Source organism: Pleuronectes platessa, chromosome 17, assembly GCF_947347685.1.
Source record: "Pleuronectes platessa chromosome 17, fPlePla1.1, whole genome shotgun sequence".
In the NCBI taxonomy this organism is placed as follows: domain Eukaryota; kingdom Metazoa; phylum Chordata; class Actinopteri; order Pleuronectiformes; family Pleuronectidae; genus Pleuronectes; species Pleuronectes platessa.
This window is the reverse complement of record NC_070642.1, coordinates 23,162,898-23,173,401: the sequence shown is the minus strand read 5'-3', so window position 1 is coordinate 23,173,401 and position 10,504 is coordinate 23,162,898. Positions and strand designations below refer to the sequence as shown.

At 44.4% G+C, this 10,504-nt stretch overlaps 2 protein-coding genes across 2 annotated transcripts in view; one reads left to right on the top strand and one right to left on the bottom strand.

Moving 5' to 3' along the window:
• The first annotated feature begins 504 nt into the window (after positions 1-504).
• LOC128460341 (ankyrin repeat and SOCS box protein 2) lies at positions 505-8,402 on the top strand. Its single transcript, XM_053445500.1, has 9 exons — positions 505-797; positions 2,215-2,325; positions 2,450-2,619; positions 2,691-2,846; positions 5,733-5,978; positions 6,245-6,416; positions 7,002-7,572; positions 7,645-7,798; positions 7,894-8,402. Exons 1-9 carry the CDS (start codon positions 517-519, stop codon positions 8,028-8,030), a joined length of 1,998 nt encoding a protein of 665 aa, XP_053301475.1. The 5' UTR covers positions 505-516; the 3' UTR covers positions 8,031-8,402.
• A 310-nt stretch (positions 8,403-8,712) lies between these two features.
• LOC128459803 (E3 ubiquitin-protein ligase TRIM50) overlaps positions 8,713-10,504 on the bottom strand; it is a 7,087-nt gene continuing 5,295 nt past the window's right edge. The window contains exons 7-9 of the mRNA XM_053444700.1: positions 10,464-10,504; positions 9,844-10,025; positions 8,713-9,135 (exon numbers count right to left, since the gene is read on the bottom strand). The exon at positions 10,464-10,504 is cut by the window's right edge and continues 84 nt beyond it. Coding sequence (XP_053300675.1) covers positions 8,713-9,135; positions 9,844-10,025; positions 10,464-10,504 — 646 coding nt within the window. The remainder of the gene's footprint in view (positions 9,136-9,843; positions 10,026-10,463) is intronic.

Genomic DNA, 10,504 nt, shown 5'->3' with positions numbered 1-10,504 from the left:
TTGTTGACATTAACCTTCCTCCTGTGACATTAGAGACAGGAGGTCAGCTGGTCCGCAGCTCAGACTACACGTCCTTAAAATAAACCTCAGAGTCTGTGCAGACCTCAGGTCAGTGACAGTCGGACGTGTTTCACCTCGGAGCAGAGAAAGAACGAGGCTCGTTGTTTGTTCAGGTCAGTTGTGTTTCAGTTGACTTGAGTTTTTATGTCTTTGTGTTGTTGCAGGTTTTGTACATCAAGACTGTGTGACTTGTTCAAAGGTCAGAGCCCCCTGCAGGCTGGGCATGGAATTACAGTTCTCTCAGGACTAAGTACGTTAGATCTGTTTATTGAACCCAAACGTTTATAAGAAAGTTCAGGATCTTATGGAGATGGTTTCACTAACATCTGCTGCTCAGAGTTTCTGTTCATCAAGTCAAAGATACAAACTGCACTGATGAAAGTCCTGATTCTCTTGTGTCCTGTGTGAACTGTTCTTTCTCAGTTTGTGTTTGAGGTGAACTCCTCCTCCTCCATCATGGCGGCGGGCGGGATCTCCGCTGGTCTCAGCTTTGAGGATTATTCTCTCTATAGTAACCTGAGTGATGACCAAGTGCTGCAGATCGCCATGGAGCGAAGTCTGAACGACACACACAGCAGCAACCCCAACACAACCAGCAACACAACCAGCAACACAACCAGCAACGCAACCACCAACCTGAACCCTGAGGTCAGACACAACTCCCAGAATCTTCCTCCAGCCCCGAGCCTCGCTCACTACAGTTCACCAAACCCCCCGAGGGAAAAACCTCCTGATCCGTACGTCCGCTCACACACTGCTCATGAAAAGTTGTTTCAGATCAAAGAATATTTATTGATTATTGACTGTTGAATCAGGCTGATTATCGAAATATACAGAAATGATGATAATCATGATTCCACTTCTGCACATGACTCGAAATCAGAATCCGGTTTATTGCCAAGTATAGGTTTACACATACATAGAATTGGCTGGGGTGTGTTTGTGCAATTATAAATAAAGCAAATTTAAAAATAGGAAACAAAAATTCAATAAAAAATACTACAAGCAAATAAAAAACCTACCATAAGCAGGAGGGATTGTGCAAAATGTACAATATGATTATTCGTAAAGTGTCACAGGGACATCAGGGCAGTTCGAAGGTCCCGGGTCTTGTTGACGAGGAGCAGCGGTCGGGAGGAAACTGTTTTCATGGCTTGAGGTTTTGGTCCTGATGACCTGCAGCCTTCTGCCAAAGGGACGTGGCTCCAAGAGTCCATGACCAGGGTGGGACGGGTCGGCCACAAGCTTACCTGCACACCTCAGAGTCCTGGAGACGTTCAAGTCCTGGGATCGTTCAGGTCCTGGAGACGTTCAGGTCCTGGGGACGTTCAGGTCCTGGAGACGTTCAGCTCCTGGGGACGTTCAGGTCCTGGGATCGTTCAGGTCCTGGAGACGTTCAGGTCCTGGAGACGTTCAGGTCCTGGGGACGTTCAGGTCCTGGGATCGTTCAGGTCCTGGAGACGTTCAGGTCCTGGGGACGTTCAGGTCCTGGGATCGTTCAGGTCCTGGAGACGTTCAGGTTCTGGAGACGTTCAGGTCCTGGAGACGTTCAGGTCCTGGGGACGTTCAGGTCCTGGGATCGTTCAGGTCCTGGAGACGTTCAGGTCCTGGAGACGTTCAGGTCCTGCAGAGAGGACAGGTTGCAGCCTAGCACCTTCTCTGATGTGCTGTGGTCCTTGGCTGTAGCAGCAGTGGACTCGATGACAGTGTAGAAGTTCAGCATCATCGGCTTTGGTAGGTTGAACTTCTACGCGGCAGCAGGAAGTGCTCCCTCTGCTGGATGTGGGGGGGGAGCCGGTGTTCAGCTCCCTTTAGGTCCTGGGTGATGAAGGTGCCCACAAGGCTCAGCAGGGAGAGCTTGTCCTGGAGCCGATCTGGATTATGGTGTTGAATGCAGACCTGACGTCCACAAACAGGATCCTGAAGTAGGTTCCTGGGGAGTCCAGGTGCTGGAGGATGAGGTGGAGACATGTTTACAGCATCTGAGGGTCTAGCAGGGGTTGGTGATGTGCTTGAGGTGGGACAGGACAAGACGTTCAAAGACTTCATCACCACAGAAGTCCGATCACACACATGTAGGGGATAGTGATCACATGTTGCCTGCGGTGGTGTTTAGACCTTGTGCTCTGATTGACTGATGTCATGTGGTGGCAGGAAGACTTTTGATGGGACAGTCAGCTGCTTCGTGACAGGCTCTGGGAAAAGGATGGTGGCTTATCGCAGAGCTGATGGTCACCTGGTCCACACCGCTCCGGAACCGGAGGAGTGAGTACTCTAAAGCTCTGTACACCTGTGTGTCACCTGTGGGGCAGGAGAGACAGGTGAGGTCAGGTGAGACACATGAGATAGGTGAGACAGGTGAGACTGGTGTCTGGTGTTGTCTCTGCAGGGAGGAGGAGCCTCTGTTCAAAGCGATCCGTGTTGGAGATGTGAACAGAGTGAAGATCCTGGCGATGTGTCCTGGAACGAACCTGAAGCTGCCAAGTAAACCCGGCTGGCTCGCCGTCCACCAGGCGGCGTGGCACGGTCAGGACTCCTGTCTGAGGGTCCTGCTGTCAGGTAGAGACCAAACGACACCAGAGACCTCACATCATTGTCCAGAGGACTTTAGTCTGTGTGTTTGTGCTCAGCTCAGCCGGGGACCATCAACAGGCGAACTGAACATGGTGAGTCAGCGCTTCTGCTCGCCGTCAGCAGAGAGGAAGTCACATGTGTTCAGGTTCTACTGGAGAACCGAGCCGACACGGAGATCCCCAACCACGACAAGGAGACGCCCCTCTACAAAGGTAACAACAGGAAGTGATGTTTGTATATCTTTATATGTACAGACCATCAGTCACTGATCAGTGACTGTATATAAAGATGATCAGTGACTGTATATAAAGATGATCAGTGACTGTATATAAAGAGGATCAGTGACTGTATATAAAGATGATCAGTGACTTTATATAAAGATGATCAGTGACTGTATATAAAGATGATCAGTGACTGTATATAAAGATGATCAGTGACTGTATATAAAGATGATTAGTGACTGTATATAAAGAGGATCAGTGACTGTATATAAAGAGGATCAGTGACTGTATATAAAGATGATCAGTGACTGTATATAAAGAGGATCAGTGACTGTATATAAAGATGATTAGTGACTGTATATAAAGAGGATCAGTGACTGTATATAAAGATGATTAGTGACTGTATATAAAGATGATTAGTGACTGTATATAAAGAGAATCAGTGACTGTATATAAAGATGATCAGTGACTTTATATAAAGATGATTAGTGACTGTATATAAAGAGGATCAGTGACTGTATATAAAGAGGATCAGTGACTGTATATAAAGAGAATCAGTGACTGTATATAAAGATGATCAGTGACTTTATATAAAGAGGATCAGTGACTGTATATAAAGAGGATCAGTGACTTTATATAAAGATGATTAGTGACTGTATATAAAGATGATTAGTGACTTTATATAAAGAGGATCAGTGACTGTATATAAAGATGATTAGTGACTTTATATAAAGAGGATCAGTGACTGTATATAAAGATGATCAGTGACTGTATATAAAGAGGATCAGTGACTTTATATAAAGATGATTAGTGACTGTATATAAAGAGGATCAGTGACTGTATATAAAGAGGATCAGTGACTTTATATAAAGATGATTAGTGACTGTATATAAAGATGATTAGTGACTGTATATAAAGAGGATCATTGACTGTATATAAAGAGAATCAGTGACTGTATATAAAGATGATCAGTGACTGTATATAAAGAGGATCAGTGACTGTATATAAAGAGGATCAGTGACTGTATATAAAGATGATCAGTGACTGTATATAAAGAGGATCAGTGACTGTATATAAAGAGGATCAGTGACTGTATATAAAGAGGATCAGTGACTTTATATAAAGATGATCAGTGACTGTATATAAAGAGGATCAGTGACTTTATATAAAGAGGATCAGTGACTGTATATAAAGAGGATCAGTGACTGTATATAAAGAGAATCAGTGACTGTATATAAAGATGATCAGTGACTTTATATAAAGAGGATCAGTGACTGTATATAAAGATGATCAGTGACTGTATATAAAGATGATCAGTGACTGTATATAAAGAGAATCAGTGACTGTATATAAAGATGATCAGTGACTTTATATAAAGAGGATCAGTGACTGTATATAAAGATGATTAGTGACTGTATATAAAGAGGATCAGTGACTGTATATAAAGAGGATCAGTGACTGTATATAAAGAGAATCAGTGACTGTATATAAAGATGATCAGTGACTGTATATAAAGAGGATCAGTGACTGTATATAAAGAGGATCAGTGACTGTATATAAAGAGGATCATTGACTGTATATAAAGATGATTAGTGACTTTATATAAAGAGGATCAGTGACTGTATATAAAGATGATCAGTGACTGTATATAAAGAGGATCAGTGACTGTATATAAAGAGGATCAGTGACTGTATATAAAGAGGATCATTGACTGTATATAAAGATGATTAGTGACTTTATATAAAGAGGATCAGTGACTGTATATAAAGATGATTAGTGACTTTATATAAAGAGGATCAGTGACTTTATATAAAGAGGATCAGTGACTGTATATAAAGATGATCAGTGACTGTATATAAAGAGAATTAGTGACTGTATATACAGATGATCAGTGACTGTATATAAAGAGGATCAGTGACTGTATATAAAGAGGATCAGTGATTGTATATAAAGAGGATCAGTGACTTTATATAAAGATGATCAGTGACTGTATATAAAGAGGATCATTGACTGTATATAAAGATGATCAGTGACTGTATATAAAGATGATCAGTGACTGTATATAAAGATGATCAGTGACTGTATATACAGATGATCAGTGACTGTATATAAAGAGGATCAGTGACTGTATATAAAGAGGATCAGTGACTGTATATGAAGATGATCAGTGACTGTATATAAAGATGATTAGTGACTGTATATAAAGAGGATCAGTGACTGTATATAAAGAGGATCAGTGACTGTATATACAGATGATCAGTGACTGTATATACAGATGATCAGTGACTGTATATAAAGAGGATCAGTGACTGTATATAAAGAGGATCAGTGACTGTATATGAAGATGATCAGTGACTGTATATAAAGAGAATTAGTGACTGTATATACAGATGATCAGTGACTGTATATAAAGAGGATCAGTGACTGTATATAAAGAGGATCAGTGATTGTATATAAAGAGGATCAGTGACTTTATATAAAGATGATCAGTGACTGTATATAAAGAGGATCATTGACTGTATATAAAGATGATCAGTGACTGTATATACAGATGATCAGTGACTGTATATAAAGAGGATCAGTGACTGTATATAAAGAGGATCAGTGACTGTATATGAAGATGATCAGTGACTGTATATAAAGATGATTAGTGACTGTATATAAAGAGGATCAGTGACTGTATATAAAGATGATCAGTGACTGTATATACAGATGATCAGTGACTGTATATAAAGATGATCAGTGACTGTATATAAAGATGATCAGTGACTGTATATAAAGATGATCAGTGACTGTATATAAAGAGGATCAGTGACTGTATATAAAGAGGATCAGTGACTGTATATAAAGAGAATCAGTGACTCTCCTCCTCTGCAGCCTGTGAGCGGGACAGTGCGGTGATGGTGGCGGAGTTGTTGAATCACGGTGTTGCCGTGAACACTCGGTGTATTCAGGGTTGTACTGCTCTTCATGAAGCTGTGGTCCGGAACAACGTGGAGATCTGTGAGATGTTGCTAAAGGCCGGAGCCAAACACAACCTCACCAACATGTACGGCATCTCACCGCTGTTCACCGCGGCTCAGTACGGGCAGGTCGCCACGCTGCGCTTCCTCCTGAAACATGGTAAACTGACCTCGTTTATCTGATTGTTCTACTGATAATACTTCTAACTGCTCCTTCTACTAAATGCTAATGCTACTGCTTTTTCTAACTGCTATCTACGACTGTTTCTGCTAACAAGTTCTTCTGACTTTTGCTATTACTGCCAATTCTGTCAGCTGGTAATCGCTGCTTCTTTGAAGAAGTTCTTTGTTAACTAGTTGTTCTGTCTCCATGAAGCTCTTTGAGTGTTGCTGTCTGAGGCCTGACCCTGGGTCTGCTCTCTGCAGGTGCAGATATCAACAGTCAGGCTGATGATGCAGCCACTGCTCTGTACGAAGCTGCTAAAAATGGACATGAGGAAATTGTGAGGTTCCTCCTCTCACAAAACGCAGATGCCAACAAACCTGGGAAGTCCGGATTATTACCACTTCACATCGCGGCTCAGAGAGGAAGTATCACGTAGGCACCCCGACTATTATCGACCTTATTTCAATAACAGCTTTTAACACTAAGCCCCTCGGGAGGTCAGAGCCTCTCTTAGCAGAACTGACGTCCACCAGGTGTTGCCTTTCTCATTATGGTTCAAAACCAGTATGGTTCTTGATTTGTAGTTTCTGGCTCAGTAATGAGAATACTTGGTTAAAACTGATTCATAAAGAAATGAGGTGGTCAGGATCAGCAGCTGTGTACAGCATGGTGTCGTCTGCATAGCAGTGAACATCAGTGCAGAGCAGTAACCTGCACTTTTCAACTAAAACAACGTTTTCTGTTTGCTTGAAACTACAAATTCTTCTTCTGGCTCAAAATCCTTTGACTGCAACTCAAAGGCACCACCTGGTGGCAAAAAATAACTACTGTGCATTCACAGACATCAGGTGTGCAATGATAAATTGTTGATAAGTGTGAATCTGGAATAAAAACGATCTCACAGTCAAATCAAAACTCAAACTTCACTTCTGAACTAAACACGTCTGGTTTCCTGTCGAGTCAGGATCCTGCTGGGAATCCGACTGAGCTAATCCCTGTGATGTCCCCTGCTTCCAGTATCGTGTCCATGTTGATACCAGCCACCAGTAAGGCCCGAGTCCGGCGGACCGGCATCAGCCCGCTGCACGTGGCGGCTGAGCGCGAGCGTGACGACGTGCTGGAGCTGCTGATCGCGGCGGGCTTCGATGTGAACGCTCAGCTGTCGGAGGAGCGCTCCCGGCTGTACGAGGACCGCCGCAGCACCGCCCTCTACTTCTCCGTCATCAACAACGACATGGAGGCGGTGAGCCTGCTGCTGGAGGCCGGCGCCGACCCCAACCTGGACCTGCTGAGGCCTCTGATGGTGGCGGTGAGGCAGAGCTGCGTCCAGGCCACGATCCTGCTCGTGAAGCACGGAGCTGACATCAACGCCTGCATCCCCATGCACCCCACCACCTTCCCCCCCATCTACATGTTCGCCATGAAGGACCTGCCCATGTTCAAGTACCTGCTGGACCAGGGAGGCCACGCCCACTCCTGCTTTGACTGTTGTCTTGGCAGCAAACCTCATCCACCAATCAAAACCACTCGGTCAGAGAGGAGCAACTCCTACTTCCTGGAGGAGACACAGCTGAGGAGGAGCGTTCAGGTGACCTGAGTTTAACATGATTAAATAAAGACATTGATTGATTGATTAATTGATTGATTGATTGATTGACAGTTCTGTGAGATGATCTCAACCCCAAGCATCTCTCGATGGGCGGGGCCAATCATTGACGTCCTACTGGACTACGTTGGTCATGTGACTCTCTGCTCCAGACTGATGGAACACCTGGACAGTTACAGCGAGTGGAGCATCATCAAAGAAAAAGCAAGTCAGTCAATAGATAATCAATAACTCTCAGTATTGTTCTCTTAGCAGTAAAGTGCTGTCCACAGATTGTTGATTGGTCCCTGGTTTGTGGTTCAGCTTCACCGCGGTCCCTGATGCAGAACTGCCGGCTGCAGATCCTGCAGCTGGTCTCACGTCCACGTGTGAAGAAGCTGCCGCTGCCGGGAGTTCTGATCCGGTTCCTGCAACATGGAGAAGGATCCATCGAGGACTGAGGGGTCGCTCATACTGACTTTACCCAGTTTACTCAGTTAACCCAGTTACTTCCAGGTAAACTCAGTTAAACTCAATTAACTCAGTTAAACTCAGTTAACTCAGTTAAACTCAGTTTAGTCAATGATAAGATTAAGTTTGTTGTTTGTTAAAAGATAAAGATCAAACAGGAGAAATGAAGAAATGTAGTTTAGCTGTATCAGCTTAGCATAAACAGATAAAACAGATGTTATTCAAATGTGACTAATTTGTTACTAACATGTTATTAACATGTTAGTAACATGGTATTAATCTGTTATTAACGTGTGTCAGGAAGGAAACAACATGACGATAACATTTGAAAACATTTGACTCATAATCACATGAGAACATTTATTCACAGTTAAAATTGATTGAAAATGTAGATTTCAAAACAATGAAATAAAAAACAAGTTTTAACTAAAAGGAACTAATTTCGATTTTATTAAATGAAGTTCTGAGAGTTTATTTACATTATGATTGTTTTTTACAGAAATTTCAATGTGAGCAGATAAACAGACGAGCGGCACAAATGAAAAAGTCTCATACATGATTAATGTAATCTGATTAATTTGACGTTGTGTTCACTCAGAGACGATAAGTGACACATGAGTAGAACAGTTTTCATTTCAGAGGATGACATCAGACGACGCTACAGGTCGACTGTCACTTTCCCTGCTTGTAGGGGAGGGGCTGGGGGAGGGGCTGGGGGAGGAGGTGGGCCCTGTGAGGCTGGGGGAGGATCATGGGCTGTTTGTTGTCTCCTCGGTCATGCCAGCAGATGTCCAGCAGGGGGTAGACTTTCCCCTGGATGTCCAGCCTGAAGCTGTAGATGAAGCCCAGCTCGTCAGGACTGTCGCTGCTGTAGAAGGTCAGACCTCCTCCCTCGTAGTCCAGGAGCAGTCCCACCCGGCGGGGGGGCGTGGACACCGGGAGGACGACCCTGGGTGAGGAGAAGGCTTCATAAACTCCGTCCTTCAGTCCGATCAGCCACGCCCCGCTCTCTGGGCTCTTGACCAGCTTGGACTTGCGACCGGTTGTTCCTTTGACCAAACCAAGACGCCATCTTGGTTTGTTACCCACCTCCACCTGGTGAGGACACAACGTTACAACCACTACTTCCACACGAGCAGAGGAGTTGGCCCGAGATACGTCTCATTCACACAACAACATTTTTAGCCCAATTTTATAGTCGCCTGACTTTTGGAAAAAAGCTCCAGACTGTAAACAAATCTGTGTTCAATCACTTTGAGTGAACTCCTCAAAGCTCAGGAGGCTCGTGGATACGTCTCAGAGGAGATGTGGAGACCAGACATACGAGTGGAGGCTCCTGGTGACAGATGGTGCATCGTGTGAGAACCTGTCCACGTCATGTAGGAACTCGTGAAAGAGTCTCGAAGACAGGAAGTGGAGTAGCGTGCACGTAGCACACTGGTCTTTATCAGAGTCAGAATCGTTCAGTGAAGCTGATACATGTCAGTGAGAATCCTGAGAAACATCTCCTCTCAGAACAGGACTCTTCTTTAACCATCGTTTCAATTTCTGTGATTTCTGTGTGTGCACTGCCGTCTCATGGTGGGGCTTTATCTATGTTTCTATCAGTTTCTATCTATCTATGCTTTCAACTTACGAACACATGTCAATCATCATTTAAGAACTCAAGTGTGAACAGTTCTGCAGTTTAGGAACGTGTCTTGAATCTGATGTAGTTTTCTAAAGAACAGATTTAAGAAGATATTGTCATCGCAGCTGAGAGTGGTGGTGTGTATCCTGCTGAGGGGCACTGGTGACGTTTACCTCCCAGTAGTGTTTCCCACAGGAGAAGCCTCGGTCGGTGAGGACACAGTAACTATAACTGAACCTCTCTGGATTATCAGGAAGTCTCCGCAGCACAGCCCCACAGAACACCACCGTGTCCCCGTGATGGAGCTCCAACATCGGGTGAGCGGTCTGAGGATCCAGCTTCAACATCTCTGGTGCTGGAGGACGGATGGACGTTTTAATATGTGAAGACAAAGACGTTAGCTCCATCAAAACTGATTGTTTGAATCATTCATCTGATTTATAACTGACAGGGACAGGTAGAGGGACAGAGACAGACAGAGGAAGGGGGACTTATAGAGAGATTGGTAGAGGGACAGGGACCAGTAAGACAGGTAGATGGCTAAGTAGAGGGACAGGGACCAGTAAGACAGATAGAGGGACAGGGACCAGTAGCAGGACAGGTAGAGGGCTAAGTAGAGGGACAGGGACCAGTAGCAGGACAGGTAGAAGGAAGGGGACAGGTAGAGGGACAGGGACCAGTAAGACAGGTAGAGGGCTAAGTAGAGGGACAGGGACCAGTAAGACAGGTAGAGGGACAGGGACCAGTAGCAGGACAGGTAGAGGGCTAAGTAGAGGGACAGGGACCGGTGCACCTGGCAGGACTTTTCGGTGTAGTCTCTTCCAGACTGTGAGT

Bases quoted from the DNA above. Each gene is read 5' to 3' on its own strand.
- LOC128460341 (XM_053445500.1), top strand. From the start codon at position 517: ATGGCGGCGGGCGGGATCTCCGCTGGTCTCAGCTTTGAGGATTATTCT. The intron at 2,620-2,690 runs GTAGAGACCAAA...GTTTGTGCTCAG, and splicing joins TCTGAGGGTCCTGCTGTCAG to CTCAGCCGGGGACCATCAAC. The intron at 5,979-6,244 runs GTAAACTGACCT...TGCTCTCTGCAG, and splicing joins GCGCTTCCTCCTGAAACATG to GTGCAGATATCAACAGTCAG.